At 43.8% G+C, this 23,648-nt stretch overlaps 1 protein-coding gene across 1 annotated transcript in view; it reads right to left on the minus strand.

Moving 5' to 3' along the window:
* Positions 1 to 411: 411 nt before the first annotated feature.
* Positions 412 to 23,648, minus strand: part of AGBL3 (AGBL carboxypeptidase 3) — a 28,097-nt gene continuing 4,860 nt past the window's right edge. Inside the window, exons 4-19 of the mRNA XM_053465162.1 lie at positions 16,649 to 16,834; positions 15,567 to 15,674; positions 14,514 to 14,661; positions 12,465 to 13,247; positions 10,865 to 11,030; positions 10,213 to 10,339; positions 9,711 to 9,811; positions 9,171 to 9,265; positions 8,743 to 8,809; positions 8,201 to 8,275; positions 7,761 to 7,829; positions 5,000 to 5,110; positions 2,785 to 2,838; positions 2,227 to 2,272; positions 1,886 to 2,059; positions 412 to 908 (exon numbers count right to left, since the gene is read on the minus strand). Of these exons, the coding sequence (XP_053321137.1) occupies positions 877 to 908; positions 1,886 to 2,059; positions 2,227 to 2,272; positions 2,785 to 2,838; positions 5,000 to 5,110; positions 7,761 to 7,829; positions 8,201 to 8,275; positions 8,743 to 8,809; positions 9,171 to 9,265; positions 9,711 to 9,811; positions 10,213 to 10,339; positions 10,865 to 11,030; positions 12,465 to 13,247; positions 14,514 to 14,661; positions 15,567 to 15,674; positions 16,649 to 16,834 (2,342 nt within the window). The 3' untranslated portion in view covers positions 412 to 876. The remainder of the gene's footprint in view (positions 909 to 1,885; positions 2,060 to 2,226; positions 2,273 to 2,784; positions 2,839 to 4,999; positions 5,111 to 7,760; positions 7,830 to 8,200; positions 8,276 to 8,742; positions 8,810 to 9,170; positions 9,266 to 9,710; positions 9,812 to 10,212; positions 10,340 to 10,864; positions 11,031 to 12,464; positions 13,248 to 14,513; positions 14,662 to 15,566; positions 15,675 to 16,648; positions 16,835 to 23,648) is intronic.

A 23,648-nucleotide genomic window follows, 5' to 3' on the forward strand; every position in this document is an offset into this window, starting at 1 on the left:
AAGATCCCAGGAAGATGTATCTAGTATACCTATCTCAGTTTTACCCAGAGTTGACCGCGTTCTATGGACCTTTGAGCATGGAATGTTCGTTCAGGTTCATGCATGAGGCGCATGGTTACACCAAATTAGTTGTGTCAACTGGGAGATATGTCCTGCAAGGCTTGTTTGGTCACCATGTGTGGAAACCATGCAGGAGGTTCTCAGATAAACACTATGTCCTCCTGGCCAGAACTATCTAAAGATGTGGAAGCCCTTCTTCAAATGCCTCAAGGAGCACAGGGTAGAAACATCTCAAGACAGGACCTCTGAGATCTACAGCTGCTTGGAGGTGACTCTGCATCTTACTTTATCAATGATGCTCCACTAAAAGGTATAACCAATGACTTTGAGAGCTATACATCCACACTGGAGTCCAAAATACTTATAGTTTATTGTCTTTCAACCATACAATGCCCATTGTTATACTGTACATTCTGTATTCCTAACTGTAACTAAATCCATATGATTTTGTCCTGATGAGGTTGTGGGTGATTCCTACCAGTGCAGCCCAATACTTGATCCAAAGTGTCCGGTGTTGCTATGGCAGCTGTTTCAAGTCCTCTACTTCATGGAGGGCACTCTAGATGGAACACCCGCGATGTGTGGCATTCTTGGTAATGGTGACGCTCTAGACTCAAGCACTTTCAAAGACATTCTGATCGGATTTGTTACCACCTGGGGTCTGACACATTCTTTTAGCGTCTTATTCCATGTAATGTATGGTGACATCCCATCACCCAGGTTCCCGTTGTACTCGTTGTTATCACGGTATCGTCCAATTTTTTGGGACTTGCGCGGCAGTGGGTGGTGGGAAAGGCCCTGCTGCACCAGGCTTGGTCACCATTTGGGGAAAGGCATTTTGAAATGACCTGCAATGGAGTAAAAGGGAATAAACTTAAATATCAACTTGCTACAGACATGCAACTAGTTAATAAAAATCATAATTAATAAAAAAAGAGTTATGAAGTCTTATAGCAAAAAATGGATCTGTCCAATCAGCAGAAAGATGCCGTTGGTTGATTTTGTGCTAAGCCTTTTCTGTGCGAGCGTGAGTGTTAGGTGTCACCGTGGTAAGAGTCGCTTCAGACTGGTTTGAACCAGATCCCAGATCTTTTATGAACTCCGCATTCCCCTCTCAATAAAAATTAGTTTTTGTAATTTCATTAATTTTTGGTCCACTGTCCATATAAAAAAAAAAACCTGAAGTAAATAAAAGACCACTAAAATTATTTTAACACTCATCCTCCAACAATAAAAAAAGGGTAATATAAGAGAACAAATAAAAGATAATAATAATAATAAAAGGGGTTCTTTTCCATCCTGCTTTGTAACTGCATGTATTTGTTCTCAAGGTTAAAAAACCGAATCGAGGATGTGAAATGCCATCAATATACCTTGGACATTTAGTTTGTCTTTGTGGAAAATATGAAAACTGATTTTTTCCTAAACGAAACAAAAAACAACATGATTACGCCTATGCAAAGCGATGATGATATTGGTATCGGAAGTTCTCCATGGAAAATATCCAAATCATGTACCACGCGTGTAGAAAGAGAGGCAGAGACTGGGCATTCCATGGGTGTATATTGGCATGATGCCCATGCGTTTACGATCCTCTCAATATTGGTTGGCATAAAACAGTCCAACAGCCTTGTTTAGGTAAATTCAATTCATGCCCTTGGCACACTACGCAAATATGCTTCCCAAGACCATGACCAACGCGTGTTGTGGCCCCCGAGACGGAACCAAGTTTCCAGCAGCGGAATAATGAAGCCAGTTAAGTGACTTGGTTTCATTTGAGGTTCGACTCGGTCCAGAATTTGAGAATCGCAAGTGCTGTACCCACCTGGATCACGCGTGGACGGACCGTCTTCTGCGGACCGGTACTCACGGCACGCGTTGGAGTCGCTGTGGCCAACTCGGACGTCACAATAGCCACAATGCTGAAAGACGCCGATAACAGGGAGTCTCTGGAACAAGAAACTTTTGAATAAAGGTGCAGGTATGTCCCACTTGAAGCCTGGTGGAAGAAAGCCCCCTTTTTAAAGGATGTTTTTGCGAATGATATGCTGGACTTATCACAAAACTCTTTAAGGTCAAAATGTTAAACAAGGAGAACAGGTTCCTGACCGGCACTCAATGTTTAAGGACCCATCACCAAAAGCTCCACACCCTGCATCTACTCACCGTTTACAGACATGACCCCTTTCTTATTTGCGTGATCCGGTGGTTCCTGGCAAAAACAGCATTTACATTTCATAATGAAGGCCACGTTTTAGGTCAGAGATGGAGCTCTAAGAAGGGGCATATTTGAGCTCCCTCTGCCCTCTCCCTGCCTTTACGAAATTTTAAAAGTCCTACCCCAGGATATAATACCCAAAGAGGACCAAAAGCAACATGAATGCCCCTAGTGCCCAATATGGGTGATATTAGGCTGGAATGGTACCCAGAAGAAGGGCTGACGATAGTACTTTAAATATAATGTGATTGCAATCCGAGCGATCCTTGGTTTCCTTTCTGTATCGTGGTTTGCTTCTCTATTCTAAGACACTGTCTTATTTTCTGGGTAGGTGAAGCCGGGTTGTTGCCCCATCACTTATCAATGCCCCACCACCAGGACTTTGCTGACCTCCTGCCTAGGGAGACCTCAGCCACCCCTCCGCCAATTATATCTACGGGGTTTGTGAAGAAAATAATAAAGCATTTCAAGATTATTACCCTTCCGATAAAAGTGACTTCTCTCACCTTGGTCGTAATGACATCTCCTTTGGAGTTGAACACCAGGTGGACCACGGAGACCTGTGCAAACAGAATTTAATTCTGTCAATAAATAAGGCTTGAGGCTACTACAGTGAACACGCATCGGACAGGCATGTGATGAGACCAATAACTAATTAACGTCTTTAATCAATTCATCAATCAGTTATCAATTAAGCCTTTATGGCAGGAAAAGTGAGCAGACGAGATCGGCCGATCTATACGAAACCTGATTGGATACAGAGTCTCCGTCCGCTTATTTCCCATTGGCTGTGGGAAATCACTGATGATGATGATGGGTAACTAACCCCCCTGGACACCATAGATGCTTCCAGAATTGCAAACACATCCCGGGTCAAAATCTGTTAAACAGCGTTTTTTTTTTTGTTCAAATACAAAACAGCTATGTTTCACCCCTTAATGACAAAAATGCATTGTTTTCAATGAGTTTAGGGACCGCCCATTGTCCTTGAGGGGTTAAAAGTACGAAATCACCCAATGGGATGATCACCCCATCCACGGGAATTACGAAGCATCGTTCCCTGCGGGTATCACGACATCATAAATGCAGACCGATTGCGCAATTTCTGCATTAAATTCCACGTGAAATCAACGATACGTTTTATGGAATGGAACGGTAACATCACGCGGATGTAACACGGTAATAGTTTGGGGCGAAAAAAAACGCTTAGATCCCAAGTCAATTTTTCAGCTACGGAATTTCAAGAATTGGAGCAAAATGGCGGTATATTTTTGATGTATTTCTGCTTAAATGATTATTGGGTCCCAAATCACTAGCTTCAAAGGCTTCCATTAGCCATCAGAGAGAGAGACTCCGCAATAACCATTAAAATCCAAGAAAAGCCGGACCATAAACTCTCTGTGGGTTTACGTCAAAGGATGTAAATGGTTTACTTTAAAGCAGACAGAATTACCGATTGATTAAAGCGCAGACACCAAATGCTTATTTCCACATTTACTGTCGATTTTCTAATCTTTGCCGCGTCTGCCACGGATCGCGAATAAAAACGCTCGCGGATCAGAGAGGACTCTGGTTTATAACATTTGCTATAAAAAAGGGCCCCCAAACTTTGCATGGATTCTTTGCATCGTGTCTGAGAACTTTGTAAACGAGCGGACCGTGAGAGTCTGGAAATATTAACCCTTCATTAGCCCATCGTAAAGATTTTAAGTAGCTCCAATACCGGCCCTCGCGAAAGCTTTGACTCGTCATTATTCACTTAATTGAGTCACCTGCATTCAAGCAGGGATATCAACAATGGGAGCCAAAGCACCAATTGGGAGTCTTATATATGATCACAGCGGGGGGGGGGGGATATTAAGGAGTCCGATCCAGGCTGCGCCACCAATAATTGGTAACTTTATTACTACTGAAAAATGAGAGGATTTTCTTTAGTTTTCTATTATCCGGTGGTTGGGCGGATAGTCTGTCAATCACCGAACTGAGAAAATAGCCAGGGGGAAGGTGAGAAGAAAATCACTGTTTCTCCTACCCTTAGGGTGCAACATGCAATATTTTTCAGTTGCCTCTGGCTATTGAAAGGGCTAAAGATTCACCGGTTGCGTGCCTTGTCTGCGCTCGCCTCGTCTCATTCGGCTGTCAGGGGCTTCCATCTCAGAATGTTGTGAAGTTTGTCACATTGTTACGAGTGACATATAGAAATGTAACAATTAATGACCACGTTGAGGGTCCTGATGACCCTGCGGAGCTCCACTCGCGTGATCTGCGCACGTAGAACCAGCAGGTAAAATAATCATCCACTAAAGTAGAAAAATAGAATCTTCTGGCAGATCGGCCCCATTCGGCCCCCGTCTAGTCGCCCGTTTCTCTTGCTGTAAAGACTCAAACCTTAATCAGTCGTTGGTCTCGTCTTAGATTCAGGAGCCGTATGTCTATCCCATGCATTATTTTTTGCAGTTGCTTTTTACAATCATTGGTAAATAATAAAGTATAATTGTGAGATCAGTCTATAAAAGCAAGCAGCTTCCTAAGAAATATAAATTCAGTTTGCCATGATGCTTAGCCAGCTGGGGCCAACGGACTGTCCACCTCCCGCTCAAGTCCCGGGGGGTATGGAAGCTGCTGTGTGTCCTTATCCGTTTAACACTCAACTGGCGAATAAAGCAAACAAAGACGCCCCGATATTTCTACAAAACACATCAAAACCGATTTGGACAGTACCTTTTTCCTGCTGGGATCTTGGTGGGACTGACCGCCCTGAAGTTTAGGAAAAGTGCTCCTTTGGGCCATCTTCTGTTTGGAGTCTGTCTTCTCCGGCGTTCCCGTTGGCTTCTAGAAACAGGAGTCAACTGTTTTAATTATAAGGAGAAACATAGATTTTACGTATGCCTTTGCTGAACTCTTCATACTTTTGGGGCTTAACAGCAAATATCAACTCACCAACATCACTGGACATTATGAAGGACCAACCCCCAGGGAGCTTCTCCTGGGAGAAGGACTAAGCTGGCCCTGTACCATGTACTGTATAGTTAGACCTAAGATTTCTGAGATTGTCGTTTAAATTTCAGTATAATAATATAATTTATAATTAATATTATTAATATTTTTTGTATTATTATATATCTTTTGGTGGAAATTGGAGGAATGAAAAGTTCTGATCGAACATCAGGCGAAAAAAATATTACAATGTTATATATCATCGTTAGGATCTTCCAGCGGGAACACCGGCTGCACTTTAAATATGAATCTATGGACATCATGCATAACAAATTTAAAACAGGTGGCACTTTTTACTTACCGTCAGTTTAACCTCCTTTTTGTCCGACTGCTATATGTGAAAGACGGACGTTTAAAGTTACACGGGGCTGATAATGTAGACATGATGACAATTGATAAAGGAAATATGAACTATAGGAAAGCCATTAGGCAAGACTGAACTGTAGTAAACCCATAACAGAGGAATTAAGGCGGGGCTTGTGAGACACAAAATGGCGGCACTCATGTTTTTATTTTACATCGAAGTTATATTAAAAAAAATGTAGCCTTTTCATATAGATTAATCAAACCTTATAAGTATACCTATAGATCCTGCATCAAATGCTCCACTTAATGAATATGGCATCAAGTTAAATATTGGTTCAGATTATATATATATATATTATTATTATATATATATATATATTATATATTACTAAATTAAAGGACAGAAACAAACAGGAAATCGGACACTGGTTCAACTAATTCATCAGAATTTGTGAAATGGAGATTTAAAAATGAAGGATCCCTGTGGCCCATAAAATATTCTGAATGAATATAGCTGAACCTTTCCCGTAATGTTCAGATATAATAGATGACACGTACAATATTACGTAATATTTGAAACATCACCATGCTGTGAACGGCCAAAGACCGCTTGCGCACGTAAAGAAATCATTCACAATGATGAGTCCGTTCTCCCAGTAGCAGGGGGCAGCCAATTAGTTTAAGGCCCCCAGCATCATTGAAAGTATTCCCATTCTAATATCCAGGGAAGAAAATGTCTCGTGTCGGAGTGAAATCTGAAGAAGGCTTGGTTATTTATGTTGGTTATTTATGTTGGAGGCACCTCCTGGACAAGGTAAGTGAATAAACCCGTTGGGTCAGGAATGTTGGGTATGGAAGTTTACCTCGGCAGATACCCAACGCACTTAAGAGAGTGTTCTAATTAAGTAACTTTATCAAAATGTATCAAAAGGCCACGTGGTCTTGTTTCAAATATTACAGAAGAATCGGTAGAACGCAAAGAACACATCACAAGGAGAAACCTTCCTTATTAAACGTTAGATTATTGGAGTCAGAAATCGTCCACTTCGGCCACGTTAGGGATTCGCAGGTCCTTCTCTGTTGCGTCATTATCTCTGTCTTTGATATCGATGAAATAAAATTACGTTTCAAGTACCCACTCCATAAAAATGAAATCAAAGCATTAGTTTGCAATCCTATACATTTACCTATTAGCTGAATTTGTGATGAAAATTGGCAGCGGTCCTTGCATATCCCCCATGCATATCTGTCAACCGAACACTCTTCTGATATACATTTTTATATTGATTCTAATTATCTATTTTTTTAAAAACAAGGGAGAATGAAATATATAGAAGCCATATGTCTGCCTCCTAACGGGGGACAGCCTCCATGGGTCTCATCAGTTGGTATTACTCTTGGACCCAAGTAAGCACGGAGGTCCTCATCTGAACTCCCTTACACTAATGGTGGACCTCAAGAGACCTCCAGAAGGATAAAATCACATACCAAAAAGTTTGAGAACAACTCAACAGCCTATCTTAAGAGTGTGCACTCCCTCAGGAGTGTCCTTTAGCTTTTTGGTATTGGATTTCTTGGGCTCTACCTCAACGTGAGTCTAGATGTGGACCTCCTTGCTCACTTGAATCTAGAAGAATACCAACTGCACCCTACTGATGAGGTCCCAATTCGCGGAAGACACAAATCTGAGATTGTTGGTGGCCTTGTGTCTCACATTTTGGTTCTGGACTGCCCGTACGAGATTTTTCCTCGGTAATGGCACAAGAGATCTAAACCTTAAGACACCTCCGATTGGTGATGCTATTACGCAGCTGTCTGTTCTCAAAGTTCTTGTTGTGTGCTTTTGAGGGTCTCTTGAGGTCCACACATGGACCTCCTTGTGCTTAAAGGGGATACCAACTACACCCTGCTGACAAAGACTACCCAGGTCAAGGAATCTAGGATAGTCGGTTCTCTCATACAGAGTAAGTTTGAGTGACACCTAAGTTGTGGAGTTAGAACCTGAGACGCTCCTTTGCAGGGACTCGCTGAAGGACAGACATTTTTGATCTACAATCGGATCACCAAATAAACCCCACTATTAAATGTGTTCCTGTATAACTGACAATCTATTCAGTAACTCTGCCGCAGATGGGAACGATGTGAAATATCAATCAATCAGCAGATAATTGATCCTTACAGTGACTGCGCTCAATCCTCCATCCACAGTCATAAAGAGTTTCCTCCCCACCGTGGTTTCATCTTCGTCCTGGTTAACAAGCGTAACAAGTAATAAAATGATTGCATCGATGCAGCAAATGGTCCGTCTACATTATGGAAAAAAAGGACTTCCAAAACTTTCAGTGTAACAATTAGACTAAGCGTCCAATATCTGAATCCTCCTGCAGTTGCCCTTCCAAAACCACCCACTTACTAATAGCGTCTCGCGGTCATATATATATATATAGATATAGATATTTACATTAAAATACCAAATGCACTACAATTTCATTACAATCAACTTTTTTTAGTTCCTGAAATGATTACAGGTCTCCAAATGTTTCCAAAAGTACCTGGAGATAGAAGCTGTTTGAGGATTTGGGTGCTTTGCAAGATACAGGTGGGGGTAACATTTCTTACCTTTAAACGTTGCTTTGCGTCCTTAGAGGCATTTCTTTCTTTTATTGATTTCAGTACTTTCTTCTTGGGCATCACCTATAAACGCAGAGATTCCACCGTGAAACTAGTTTTATATGGAACATAAATGTACAGAACCCTGCTTTAAAATATACACTCTTAAGATACATGCTAATATTTGTATCAATTAAATAATGAGGACGAGTATGGGGCACCAATGGCTAGGGACCCATCCGACATTTGCCCAGTGATTGATTACCTCTGATAGGTCTACAGGCCAGCGATAAGATCCATGACGATCAGAGTAACAGTGAAGTTATAGAGAAAGCAAAACATCAACAGGCATTACTAGGGCAGATAGACCACAGAACATAACCATGTCCTAGCAAGACTATGATTCTGGTGCTTGGCCAAAGCCAACATCCATAAATCAAATGTCCTTCCTATTTAGCCATCATTATAAGGTTCAATTCTAACAGCTTCCAGCACTCTAGTGAGCAGATGACGTTCTAAAGAGGAATCTTAAATTTGGTCAATGGGATTACCTTATCAGCAAGGCCCATCAGATGGGCAGGAGGTCCGTCAGAATCGGAGCTATCCGAGCCATCAGTGCTGAAAAAGAAAAGAGGAACGTTAAAGGTAAATCGCCTGCTAAATGAAGAATGAATAATGGACACTGAGATCGGTCAATAGAGAGTAGCTATGGAACCACAACTCCCGTTATGTACCTTGAAATTGGTAATCTTGTATCTGTTACACCAACCCTACCCTGCTGGCCATCATGTCTGTTGGCAAACACTAAGGTTCTCCAAGACAAGCAACGATTCCCACCATGCTTCGCCAGCATCAAACCGGAAGAGCTTCATAGGACATGTAGTTGGCTGATATGTGAATAGCTACCTTGGCCCTGGCACCGGCCGGAGACCGGCCTATAAGGCTCTATAAGGCTGTTCTTATATGGCGTCCCCCTTACCTCTCATCTTGATCAGACAGAACATCTATAAAGGAATTTAAGGGCGAGCTGCTGCTGTGCCGGCGTTTCCTCTGCTTCAGCATTTCCTCCAGTTCCTTAAGCAAAATAAGCAAAAATAAGCAATATTATCTCAAATCTTTTGTTTTGCTATAGGGAAGGACCACAGGAAAAATCGGGTTCTGGTCAGGGCTTAAAAATCAGCAGAGCGTAAACCATTCTACCTACTATGCAGCTTGTGTTTTATTGATTTTTCAGTTTTTCACATATTTTGAATTTGTATTTTTGGGCTCTCATCTAAGCCAGCTCCGATTTCGTGCTCTTTGAGTCAGAAATAAAATACGTTACAAAGATGTAAAAATGGGGGTGACGGGAACACTTTCAATGTGAAAATAATAATAATAATAATATATAACAAAACGATACTGTTACTTATTATATATTAATATATATTATTTATTATATTATTAATATATATATATAGATTAAAAATCTATGGATTATTAAGCAAAATCAGATTTATAAAGACTGCCGAACACCTACCGTCCTTTTCTTTGGATCACAATAATCCAACAGAGTGGTACAGAAATGATGTCCCACGGACTCCAGGTCCTGGGTGCTGAAATGGGTCCCGCGTCGTTTCCCTATAATTACAAACCAAAAATTGCAAGAAGTGAAAATGTATTTCCCGAACACGGCCAGGCTTAAGTCCAGCGTCAGGCTTAGTGTCCGATTTCCCGAGATGCTAGGAGTGAACCGGCTACAATGTCTACTCCTTTTAGACATTTTGATCTAGTGAGTACAGCTTGTGTCCGGGTGAGTTAGCCCGCCTGGGTTATGTTTGCAGTCCAAATCCCAAACGTGTCCCCTATCTCCTCAAAGAAGGAGCAAAGGCCATTCTTGGTGACATCTGGTTACTTACTCTTCGTCTGCTTCCCCCAGATCCCCCAAAACAGAGCTCAGTGCAGGTGTTTATTAACATCCCATATGGGAAGAAAATGACCCGTCATGGAGCGACGATTAAACCATGAGTTGTCCTACTCACCCAGCGTGGAGCCGCAGAACGTGGACTCCAGAGTGTAGCTGTTCTTCACACCCATTCTCCACACCACCACGCGGCCGGTGCCCTCCTTGCTCTTCTGCACTTTGAACTTGCAGTCTGAGAAAGAAAACTAAACACTTTGCCGGTGAGGACTTGTGTCTGATACGCTGACCAACCTTAACATCAAAAGAATATTTAGACTTATTTGCATTGAACAGGAAGGATATCAAGAAATTTGCATATTATAACCTCTAGGAACATGTATCCAACTCCAAAATACCAGCAAAGAAATAAGTTGTTGGTTTTTTTATCAATGAAATAGTAGAATTGAAGATTCTCTTCCGTCTACAGCAGATAACTTCCTAGATGGTGCCAGCGGGGTAAGAACTTGTTTCATCAATACCCCAAGACACCATTGGCTTCTACATGGTCATGGGTACCAACATCCTTGTAAGAACCCTTAACTAACCCTGGAGAGGGGTAATATATCAATTAAAATGTAAAAGGTAAGCAATCAGCATGTTGGGAACACTCTCATAGCTGCCATCTGTCTCGATCAGACATGTGACCTGTACACAGAGGAGGGATGAGGTCCCACCGATGGTGAAATTATTGGCTTGGTTGAGTCTCCCCTGCGCACACGATGCTGTCTTACCTTTTCAGGGCAGTTCTTGGCGAGCATGAGCGGGAAAATCCGCTCGGCCAAGTTGCCCCCTGCCGACTGGCCGCGTTTGGCCGAGCAGCCGTACATAAAGGCGTTCTGCTTCCTGCTGTGCCCGTGAAGATCGCAGTACAAGAGGACCTCTCGCTCCTCCATCACGCTGTCGGAGAGAAGACGCATTTATCAGCAAGCGCCGAATTTATCTAATACAATAAATGTCATCATTTCCCTTACCACGGCATTAAACGGTCACCCCTAACAAGACGTCACCAAGCTGTGAGCCTGGCGGATCTGTATCAAAGGCTCTAATAGAAATATTACTTTTTAATAATTTAATCATATTTTTTTCGGGCCCCCGACTAATAAATCAAAGAGGTCTGTGCGGTAGAATAGGAGAGAATCCGTTGAAATCGTGATGTTGCTATAACTCTGCTGGCCTGAAGAGGGCGCTATGGGACAGCGCAACTCACAGGGCATATCTGCTGGGGTTTTTTGGTTTTTTTTATGCAGAAGAAACAATTTTTCTTAAACATTATCAAGTGAAATAATCTTTGCTGTGATAAGTGCCGGGCTCCCATCAAACTGAGTGACAGCAGAAGACAAACTATTAAAGGTAATCAAGGCTACGCCGAGAGATTTAAACCGTTCGAGTGGAAGGGACATCAGCCCGCGCTGACTTTGTATTCTGCGGCTATTATTATAATGATTATTATCTTCTTCTTTTTTATATTTATAATGCGCTGCCAACTTGCCTTCTATTTCTGCGGCGAAACCAAATAAAATATGTAACGTATGAAATTTTGGATCCGGCAGACGGCACAAAGTGCTGATTTGCTGCATTCATCTTGGATGAAAATAATAATAATAATAAAAAAAACAAAAAAAACGGGAAGATGTGTCTGAGAATTCTTATTTGAAGCTTTCTAATGTCTGAGATATCGCGTTTATTCACAAGTTGCTGGTTACGCGTAGAAAATGTGGGGGGGTTCCCCTAAGGACCTGTTTAAAGCCCCAGGTTCCCGCGCAGGTCACCCCGTTTTGGACATGGCTCTGTTGGCCAGGCTGAGGTTGCCCGCTTGCTGGCCCATGAGCGCTAAGGTCGTACGGATAACCAACAGTTAGTATCGCTAAGAGACCGAGTTTAACACGCGGAGAACCCCAAGCGCAACATTTATATCTGCCAACGAGCCATAGGTTCCTCGGACAATGTGAGGTCAAGAGATTAGTTGTACCTGCGGAGAACTGATGGGTTTTTCACTTGTTCAGTGGATACATTTTATCGTTTTATAGGCAACATCTATTTCACGCACCCTGTGGCCGTATAAAATAAATACCCTAAGGCTGGAATGTTAAAAAAAATATTTTCTCTATTATATTTAATAATTTGCCTGCGTAGATACCTCTGTAACGTAGATCCAAGCCTTCCAAGGACAGATTGTCGGAAAACTGGGTAAGAGTTAATTTTAGCTAAAAAAAAAAGGTTTTTGGTAAAATCCCCACCACTCTCCATGTGTCTCCAATGGCGGGCATATGATCAAACCCGAAATATGTAAGATTCAGAGCCAGCTGTTTATGAAATGCACGAAATTCTTACCGCTGGATCATGTAGCGGGTAAACCATATCGAAGGAAAGATGTCCTTCAGCTTGCACTTGTAGTTCCGGTTCAGGTCTCGGCCGGCGAGAGAGCAGCGGTGGTTCCCCACAATCACCCCGTCAGGGTTCAGCATGGGTACAACCTTAAAGACGAAGGCGTCTCGCAGGCGGCAGGCATCTTTATGGGGACTCAGAATAAAATCCAAGAACCCTTTCATTACCCATGAGCTGTTGGTCTCCCCTGGATGAACTCTGGCCGTTACGATCACAGCCTTCTTCTTCTTCCTTTCTATGGTAGTTGCGTTGGGGTTTGTGATGGTCAGCACGTACACCATGTTACCAGCCAAGGATTGGCAGAGAAGTCGGATTTTACAGCACTTGGACTTCTTGGGGTCCGTGGCTATCCCGGCCAAGTAGTCCTGAAGGTTGGAATAGGTGTACGGGTAGCTGTACGCGAAATAACACGTGTCCATGCTGTGCGGAAGCTTGAAGGTCCATGAGAGAGAATAGCAGGGATTCCCGTACTGACTCAGGTTGTTCTTGTAGTATTTGATCTCTTCGCCCACTCTGTGCCACCCAACGCGGTGGGTTTTGGCCTCTATCTCGGAGTACACGAGGGGCCGCATGCCTTGGTTGTAGAGGCTGTTGGGCTTCCTGAAGTTGACAATGGTGAAGCGGTACAGCACGTTGGCCCGCGTGTTCCTCACTCGGAAGTAAAACCACTGGGTGTGACGCTCGGTGTACAGGTCGGTGCGGAGCGTCAGCTGGTAGTCATGTTCACCGCTGAAAAATGGAGGCCAAGGTGGGATGAGTTTGGAGCTTCACACAATCCAACATTTTACTTTCATTTATTGAGGGCAAATATAAAAAAAAAGGCCAAATCTGCTTAATACCTGCGGCCAGTCTGTCCCTTACCACTAAAATAACAGCTTTACCCATGTAGGCGCAGAGTGTTTCTTACGGATACATTAATCGGGGATGGGAGCGATTGAATTGCTCAATGAAGGAAGTCAATTTGATCAGATGGTTCTATAGGAACATACAGAGAAGCTTTATTTATGTCCGCAGGGGAGTTACATTACCGTGTTTTTCGAGGTAAATTCCTCTTAACTCAACTCTTGTCAACAAACTATCAATTTTTCTTCCAATTTGTAACGTGCAACTCGGGCAGGCGGTAAACATAGTGCGGATATCGCGAAACCCATACCCTCATCCAGACGCACATAAGGGCTGTCAAAAGCCGCGGTGGAGAGTTTGATATATCCCATTATTATGCACAGCTACTAAGTGAATTTATAGCAATTTATTCTATAAAGAGCATGCTGCAGCTCGACCGAGTGAGGGGGGGAAAAAAAGCTATCCTGCCGAGAGAATAAAAATGCTAATACGGGTAATAGATTTCCGAAATGGACCTGACTGGTTTGGATACGCGCGTGGCGAATTAAGTGCTGTCAACGTGTGAAGTTTGGCGTTCGTGATGGACGGAGGACTTGCTGTAAGAGTTTACTTTGCCACCTTAGGGTACCTGGTCCCTTTTCCCAGGCAAGTTACAGGGGGGCTTATTCACTAAATACAGAGCTGACAGGAGAGGTTGCGGGGGCAGAGAACAAAAAAAAACATGAAACAGAACTGTTACTATTTGTTCTTTACACAAAATAAGCCTAGATTTTGTGTGAAATAAGCAATATATACCTACCCTGTGTGTATACCATGGGAGAAGCCATCTTAACTTCCATGATAATGCCATGCATATTTATCCCCGCCATACCTGGGAACTCTACCGGCTTCACCTGGAGACTCCAGGTATGACCCCCACCCATTGACTTATCTCACCTATTGCTAAATTTCTAATTGCTGTTGATTGGTTTAGGAAGCTCAAGGATGAGGGAGGAGAAGGCAGAGAACAATGGAAGACATACCAGGAACATCACCAGAAAATGTTCCTAGAGGACACATGACGTACCTGGTACGTCTTTGTTAAGAAATGCTGTTCTACGGCTGGTTATTGAAGAAAGGATCAGATTTCAACGGGGAAGTAATGGAACTTACATCTGGACCACCTTCTGGAGATTCCCACTCTCAAAACGTGCCTCAAAAGCCAAAGTGTCCCCGAGGTCTCTGCAGCTCTCGGGGGTGACGTCCCTAAGGGGGCGATTCCCACCCGCTTTGGAATACATGTAGCAGGGCTCCTTGTTTCCTAAAAGACAAAGGACAACGTGATTTAGATACAAAGACACAAAAGTTTATTCCCAATTATTATTTATTGTTTCATATAGCGCCAGCATATGCCGTAGCGCTGTAGAGAAGGGGTTAAATTGGTTGCGGAAAAACAAAAATATCCAATCCCAACACCCTCGGGGCTCAGCGTGGCACCTTTTTGCGTATTTTTTTTGTTCTTGAAATGATCTCAGAACATCGCAGACAATATTAGAAATTATGAGCGCAGCTTTCGGGAAAGCAGCGAGAAAATTCACAATGGCTGACATTTTCAACGAGCGTTTTATAGAGCAATTATTTTCCAAAAATACATAAAATTATGTGATCGGCCTAAAAATAGAACGGGGAATGGCAAAAAAAAAACAACAAATGAGTGACAATGGAACGCTGCGTTCTTTATTCGTGGCATGATTCTTGCAATAATAAGCCACCATGGAGAATTTAATCAGTTTATCTACCAAAACGATACCATTCTGTCTCTAGGGAGCGATCCGTTTCTTCTACTCCTCATTTGCATATAATAACACAAAATAACAAAGCCTTTAGAAACTACGTTTTTTTTTTAAGATAGGGTTTTTTTTTTCCAGTTTCAATTAAAAGGGGCATTCCAGCCATCATACGGACTTTAATGCTCAGCGGTCCCTTTAAATGTTCATGTGGTCCCCCTTGGGATCATAGGTTCCAGATCCTAGGCTTGCAAGAACACATCTCCTGCTGCCCGTGCCCATGTGATATGCTCTAGAACTGTCTCGGAAAGGGATCTAGGTGTGTCTAACGAAACCCTAACCCCAGCTGTGCGCATGCGCAGAAAGCTCTCCCATTGATTTCGATTGGCTTGCTTACTTTTCGGGTTATGTTGCTTTCTCTCTGCCGCATGTTACCTACCTTCATTTGCTAGATAGACCACCTTGCCCACCGTGGGCTCCACACACGGTGGTTCCTGCTCTTGCCCCGTGGCTTTGTACATTGGCTCTGGAGTGGGTGGGCTCCAGTCTAATAAAATAAATTAAAAAAACCAAAACAAACAAATAAACAATCAACAATACAGGAACACAGAGAAGAACGAAGATTTACATTAAACGCTTATCCTGGAATGATTATGTGGGGGAGGGGGGTGGTGGTCTCTGGAGCCCCTCTCTAAGATCTCTAGATTTTCTCTATTTTGCCCCTAGCAAAGCCTTTTTTTATGGTACTTTCCCGTTAAGCCCCTAAAAAAAGAATAGAACTTCCCATGAATTAAATACAGAACTTGGAATGTTCTGGAAAGCTAAAAATCTCTTATAGCAAGAACCTCCAAGGCCCTTCAAAGTGAGCCTCCTAAAGTGCAATCTACAAACAAAAAAGACGTTCCATAATAATCATTTTCTTTTGAAAATTCCGAGGCGATGTCCTTTTTTTCTTTCGCGTTTCGCTTTGTGATCTGAATCCCTCGACTCGTTTCGAATTCCATGGCCGTCCTCGGAAAACACGACGTCTACCGGAAGGTCACAGATCTGCAGCTCCTCGCGACCCCCCGGGCACCAAACCCTCTACTTTTATAGATCACCGCTTATAATACTAAGAAAGGAAAGGAGCTTTCATCTGGAATCTCGCTGAAACCTTTCATCAAATGAAAAGTTTGTGTCGTTGTTTTGGTCGGAAGGAAACAGAGCAGCTTGTAGGTCAAGGCGTATTTTACTAGACAAACAAAAAGCGCCTTTGAAGATAACGGATGGTTTTCAAAACACCGTAAATTACTTGGTTTTAAGTAAATGTGGGGAAACAATTTGACTATGGAGGGCTCCTTAATGTATGTTGGCCGGTTACAGAGGAGACGTCCAATCCCTCCAACCAGCCCATGGAGCAGTGGTGGACCAGGAGATCTGACCGTCCAAACCCCCCCGTCTCAGGTCTAGACCGGGATACCCTGCTGCCAACAGGCGTATCTTTCTTGCTTTTGGTTTGTCTGTTCATTAAAAAGGACTTACCAAGATGTTGAACTTTCTCCTTCAGCACCTCGCATTCGTAGGGCCACCTTGGCAGCTGGTGGAAGCTGTTTGATGACACCCCATAGAGGTCCCGAGGTTCCTTTAGCCGGGCCACCTGCTTCCCAGACTGGGTATCAAACACAATCTGGGTGGTCTTTTTGGAATATGGGCTATAGAGGTATTTTCCTGAGAGAAAACAAACACGTGAAGGTTAGAACCCGGCCGTCGTCTTCTTCATAACCTCTTCCCAGTAAGAAGGTCCTCGGTATACTGTGGTGCCCTACGATAACCATCCGCAGGTATCTATACCCCGTATCCTGATATAACCTACAGTCTAATAACTGAGTTATCCAGTGGCCTCGTACCAGGTTTTTGACAATCCAGATCTAATTACTGTATACAGCGCTGGGGGTTATATTACTGTATACAGTGCTGGGGGTTATATTACTGTATACAGCGCTGGGGGTTATATTACTGTATACAGCGCTGGGGGTTATATTACTATATACAGCGCTGGGGGTTATTACTGTATACAGCGCTGGGGGGTATTACTGTATACAGCGCTGGGGGTTATATTACTGTATTCAGCACTGGGGGTTATATTACTGTATACAGCGCTGGGGGTTATATTACTGTATACAGCGCTGGGGGTTATATTACCGTATACAGCGCTGGGGTTATTACTGTGTACAGGGCTGGGGGTTATATTACTGTATACAGCGCTGGGGGTTATATTACCGTATACAGCGCTGGGGTTATTACTGTATACAGTGCTGGGGGGTTATATTACTGTATACAGCGCTGGGGGGTTATTACTGTATACAGGGCTGGGGGTTATATTACTGTATACAGCGCTGGGGGGTTATATTACTGTGTACAGGGCTGGGGGTTATATTACTGTATACAGTGCTGGGGGGTTATTACTGTATACAGGGCTGGGGGTTATTTTTTCATGGGAGTTCCCCTTTAAACGGCGCTGTAATCCGCACGCTCGGTACGTTTGTGTCTTGACGCAGGGGACGCTCGCACGGTGTTGTCGCCAGGTATACAATATCCTCTGAGCCGCTGCTGTTATCATGAATTAGAGATACCGCCTTGGTTCTGCCGTGTGTTTGTAATTAAGAGAAATCAATTATTCAGAAGGTCTGGAAGCGCATCTGCAATCCATCGATGTTTTTTACATTAGGTGAGATCGGGTGAAATAACGAACACAAGACGAGTAAAGAATGATCCCTTTTGCTGGATAAAAGATGCGAAGAATGACGTTCCAGAGGCTTTGGGCAGCACTCTAAGCCCTTTTCTAAGCTTGGCCCCCACATAGGTACCGGGGTTCTGCTGCGCATGTGGTCTTGATGTGCTGACATCATCACATGTCGGCACGCATATCCAGCTGTCGGCCACGGTGACATCATCAGGCGGCCGCAAGCCTTAAAGTGCCGGGGCAGCGCATCACATAACAATTTGGACTTACAAAGACTGTTGGACTGTTCAAAGAGCTCTAGATTGTAAGCTCCTGTGACCAGGGCCACCTGTTGTTTCTGTAAATCAGATTGTTATGTCATAATCCACTTGTTATGTCCTGTCTGCCCATTGTACAGCGCTATGGAATAGGACGCCGCTATATAAATCAATAAATAATAATAACTTAAGAGGTGAAAGTGTCCATGTTTGAGGTGGACCAGCCGCACACGCGTGTCTCAATGTACACACTGATTAAATAAATACGCTTCCTTGACATATGTAAAGAATGACAGCAGAAGTGTAAGAATGAGAGGTCAGAGTTAAAACGTTAAGTGCCCTAACTAGTTAAGCCAGTCGCTGTTTGAACCCTAGATCCCTGTGCCCCTTTTCCCCCCTGATGCCCCTCTTTCCTCCCCCAATGCCCCTCTTTCCTCCTCCTCCGATGCGCCTCTTTCCTCTTCCTCTGATACCCCTCTTTCCTCCACCGATGCCCCCTTTCCTCCACTGATACCCCTCTTTCCTCCCTCAATGTTCCTCTTTCATTCTCCGATGCCCCTCTTTCCTCCACTGGTGCCCCTCTTTCCTCCCTCGATGTCCCTCTTTCCTCCTCCGATGCCCCTCTTTCCTCCGCTGGTGCCCCTCTTTCCTCCTCTGATACCCCTCTTTCCTCCACCGATGCCCCCTTTCCTCCACTGATACCCCTCTTTCCTCCCTCAATGTTCCTCTTTCATTCTCCGATGCCCCTCTTTCCTCCACTGGTGCCCCTCTTTCCTCCCTCGATGTCCCTCTTTCCTCCTCCGATGCCCCTCTTTCCTCCGCTGGTGCCCCTCTTTCCTCCGCTGGTGCCCCTCTTTCCTCCTCCGATGCCCCTCTTTCCTCCCCTGATGCCCTTCTTTTCTAGGAGGTCAGAATGTTTGCTGGGTATGAGGGGATTGCAGGGTTCTACAGCCCTAAAAGCCCCGATAATGTGTATAGAAACAGCAGGGAACGGCTTTATAAATGAAACGTCTTAGATTAAAAATAACACGATGCGTTGGTCGGTTCACTTTGTGAGGCAAATTAATATTTAACAATCCAGGCATGCACTGCGCTAGGAGATCAAACTCCCAATATAAGTGGCACGCCGAGCCTGCAATTAGATAGGAACTCCAGATAAGAGGCTGAAATGAGCTCTTCTGTTCTGTCTTTCTGTTTTAGTAACCAAAGACTGCTAGGTTTCTCGTGCAACGCAAACACTTGTATGTGATGTAGAAAGTATAATCCGTTATACCCCCCCCCGGGGTATTTAATTACCAAATAAAAGAAAGAAAAAAAACTAGACGCAGGAATCTTAAGTCAATCAGACGATTGTACTTAGAAAACCGAGACATCGGAAGGATAATTTGTGGCAGACCTTTAGGGTTAGGTATGTTTGTTCACGTCCTTGGTGTTCACACAAGCGTTGACTAATTCACAAGAGGAATTTAAAGGGGAACCACCGTTTTTTTCTTTTTTACTCGTTTCAGATTCAAATATATAAAAAAAATATTAACAGGTGTAGTTTTTGCCCCACAATATAATATTTTCAGCTGCATATTAGCCATTAGAGTTCTATTAGAGTTCTAGCTCTGTTATCTCAGCCCAATCTAGACAAATACCCTGAAACAATAGAATGGCTCAGTCTTAATCACACAGACTGACTCTCTGACTAATGAAAGTCTATGGAGGAACGGACTTCATTATCATTTCCAAAAAGCATCAGCTCAGTGTGGTGTTTGAGCCGGGAAAGTCGCCCAAAATATCACATGACTGACAGCGACGGCGGCTCCAGGTCTGCAGATAAAGGGAGTTTATTCTTGTATACAGCGCTGGCGGTTATTACTGTATACAGCGCAGGGGGTACTACTGTATTACTGCTCGCTGATCTGGCTATAAAGGAGTTAAAACCATAATGACCAAGAGAAGGGATTCTCTTAATTAACAAGGCACGGAAACCTGGGCTTTTTAATTAAGAGAATTTTCATTTTTATTTATTTTTAATTTGGAAAGTTTTTAATTGGATCTGTTTTACATTCGCTCCGATATCCCAAGGATTTAGAGAAGGAATGAGGAAGCAGCCACACATAAGGATCCAAATGGCTCTTGGGGATTATCGGGTTAATGTTTAGATATTTGGAGTGCTGCCCCCTGCAGGATGACGGGTGTTTCTTTGTATGAAATATAATGTTACCCTCCCGCATTTACCCCACTCCTCTGTATTTTATTTTACCCCCTCTGAAGCCTTTGTTCTGTTTTACTTTTCTATTCTACAGATATTTACCCAACACTTTCCTCTCTGCTCCTCCTCCTCCTCAACCTTTATTCCTCCACACCTCCCCAATCATGAGACCTCTTGGAATTGGTTTACTTTCCCAATCGAAAGATTTACCCAACACCTCTCTCTTTCACTCCTCTCCGGCCTTTACCCCTGTTATCTTTCTTCACTTTGCCAGCTTTTATCCATCTTTCCTCCCCTTGTCTCCTTTTAGTCTTCATCTCTTTCATCATCCTTTTCCTCCCCTCCTGCATTTCCCACTCTCCCCCTTTATCTCCTTTCATCCCCTCCCCGTCCAAGCATTCAGACCTTTCTTTATCTTCTTTACTTTAACATTCCAGATATAATGTCTACTCTTGTCTCCTTTCTTCTTTATTCCTTCTCCCCAGTATTCGCCACTCTCCTCCTTCCCAGGCCTTCAGTCCTTTCGTCATCCTCTTCCTAATTCCTCTTACTTTTGCCCCTCTCCTCCCTTTCTTGTTCCCACGCCATTGATATTTGCCCAGTTTCTCGTACTTTTGTTCCTTATCTCCTTTTGTTCTCGGTTAATTGTTTTCTTGGCTAACCGGTGTCTCAAGCGCACCGCGCGGCTCTAGAAGATGTAAAGCTGCTTTCATTTATTGAAGTCCGCGCCCGTATATCCAAAGACAGAGTTACTCTTGAGCATTGTCAGCTGTCTCGGCCCTCTTCCTCCCCTCTAAATCTTGCGTCCGGGTCGGCGGTTCTGCTACGGAACGCGGCTGTGTTATATTTTTACCTAATTGATAGTCCATGTGGATATGGCGTTATCACTGTCAGGCTATTGAAATGCAACGCCGACGCTCAGCCGAAATAAATCACTCGCCCCTTTTTACGGGGAGGAAAATGAGCACTACATTACAAGCCGGGAAAGACCATTAATCACTCGATCCTAAACAATAAATAAACGAAGTATATCCATCAATCTCCCGGTCTGTCTCTCCAGCTCCGAGCTCACACAGGCGCACGCACGCAGGTTTCAAATGAATGCAATGCGACTGCGTTTAACGGCGACGGTGGGTTGAGTCCGGGACTCGGATTATTTTGTGTATCAGAAACTAATGGCTCAACAGTTCTTATTGACTCCCTTTTGTCAAATCTCCAAGTCTCCCCCCCTTTATTAAGTGGCCATCCAAGGTCCGCCGAACTGGTCCTCAGTCTCGAACCTGAACATGTCGAATAGTACGGTTGGGCTGCAGTTAGTGAACATGGCCCAATAATACTTACCTGGCACTGATAACTGCTAGATCGGCATTTTTGGAAACAGGTCACCCCCAGCACTCAAGCTGCAGCGGACTACAACTCCCATGATGCGATGTCACCCGGAAAGCTTGGAAATGGCTCCATAGCCACCTCTGTTGATGGTTACTGAATGGTCATCCAATGGCAAAGGACGGGGAGATCCTGGTGTGCGAGTGCAAGTGCTTTGGTCAAGTCACAGATACTATTAATATTAAATTCATCTCTGAAACAGAACAGACACAGCATGAAGCTGTATTTGTGATGTGATTAATGGGACTTTAGGATGTCACACAATGCCACCTTCTGCCTTGGTGGGGGCAAAACATTGGGAAAACTTGCTTTCTGTAGGGAAGGGGTAGTAGCGGGGTGATGTTTGTGGGAGTAGCGGCCGTGGCAGCAGGGTAGAAGCGTGGATAGAAATAAGTCCGTGAATGCTTTCTGCGTCAAAGAGGTCAAAACTGCGACAAGAGTCCATATTAACGTAACTGATGCAGTTTCCATATTTTTGACTTTAAGGTCGGATAGCTCCACTGCTCAACCCAACTGAAGGCTACGAAACATAGTATCTATACGTACGCTATATGATTCACTATATATGACCAACTATATGACTCACAATGCGGGGCAGCCGAGTGGGATAGACATACGGCTCCTCAATGTAAGACGAGACCAACGACTGATTAAGGTCTGAGTCTTTACAGCAGGAGAAACGGGCGACTAGACGGGGGCCGGATGGGGCCGATCTGCCGGCAGAGTCTATGTTAACTTTGTTCTTTAAAGAGAACGCCTGGTTTGAATTACAGTCTTACGGTATATTTCAATCACCTGCGTTATGATGCAGTAACTTCTCATAAGACAGGTTTAAGACAGCAGAACCGGCAGGAGAAAGCGCCAAGTCGTATCCCTGGTGGGGTCCCAAAAAGATTCATGGTGCGCGGAGAAGCCCCTTGCACAGCCTGAAATATAGTTATATGCGCTGAGTTTGTGCAGCGATGTGCCATGGCCAGGCGCCAAACACTCTTATTTATCGACATCACAAAATAATGTTGGGCGAGACGATGGAGACTCAAATCCAAGTCCTCGGACTTTTCCTGGGCTTAATTTCTTTTTTTTCTTTCTTATTTAGGATATATTTAAGCCCCTAGGCGTCCGCGGACTTGTAATATACCTGCAGTCTTGCCGGTAATATTCAGAAATCCAATTAGAGCGCCTGCAGTCTGTAGAGCTGAAACTATTCCATCACCGGGAGAAAAAAATAAAAGCCATTGTAACAAAAACGGGGGTTTTTATACCACTTTACAGTTGCCATGGTGCGGGGACCTCGCTCGGCTGGTGCGCAACGGTTAAAAAAGACTCGATAATAAAAGCCTGAAAGCGAAGGTCTGGCTGTAGAATCTTCTCCTTATCGTTTATTAAGCTCTCGTGAAAGCGTGGATGGTTAGACACAAACATGTACCTCTTCTCGTAGACCTTTTTCATGGGGTTATGCGCTCGAAAGCCACGGGAAGACCTTGAGCAATGAAACAGATCCAACGTTCCCGTTCAAGAACCGAGCGCGCTTGCGCAACTTCTCACCTTTTCTTTCACGTATCATTTATTTAGAGAGATGAGACGGTGGTATTATCTTTTACGCCTGAGTGTTGTAGGCTCCCCCAGCGACGACAGAAAGGAAAAACAAATGTGCGCCATACGAAAATCTTTGTTCATTTGTTCCATCGCCGTGGCCGCCATTTTAACTACACTAAGAGGAGGAGAATCTCGCCATTTTGCCTGCACGAAGAGGAGGGACATTGAGTCTTCGTTTGTCCAATCAGCTCGCTCCTCTCACATCACGCTGAGGGTTTGTCCAATGGCGGGGCTGCATCTTTCAGTAATGGAGAGAGCCTATATAGGAGCAGAGCAGGCCGGGGATCCGTTCATTTCACTGCGACTGCTTTATGTGGCGCGGCGGTGCTGCGTCTGAGTGAGATTCTTCCGTGTGAGACT

This window comes from Spea bombifrons, chromosome 4, assembly GCF_027358695.1.
Source record: "Spea bombifrons isolate aSpeBom1 chromosome 4, aSpeBom1.2.pri, whole genome shotgun sequence".
Lineage (NCBI taxonomy): Eukaryota > Metazoa > Chordata > Amphibia > Anura > Pelobatidae > Spea > Spea bombifrons.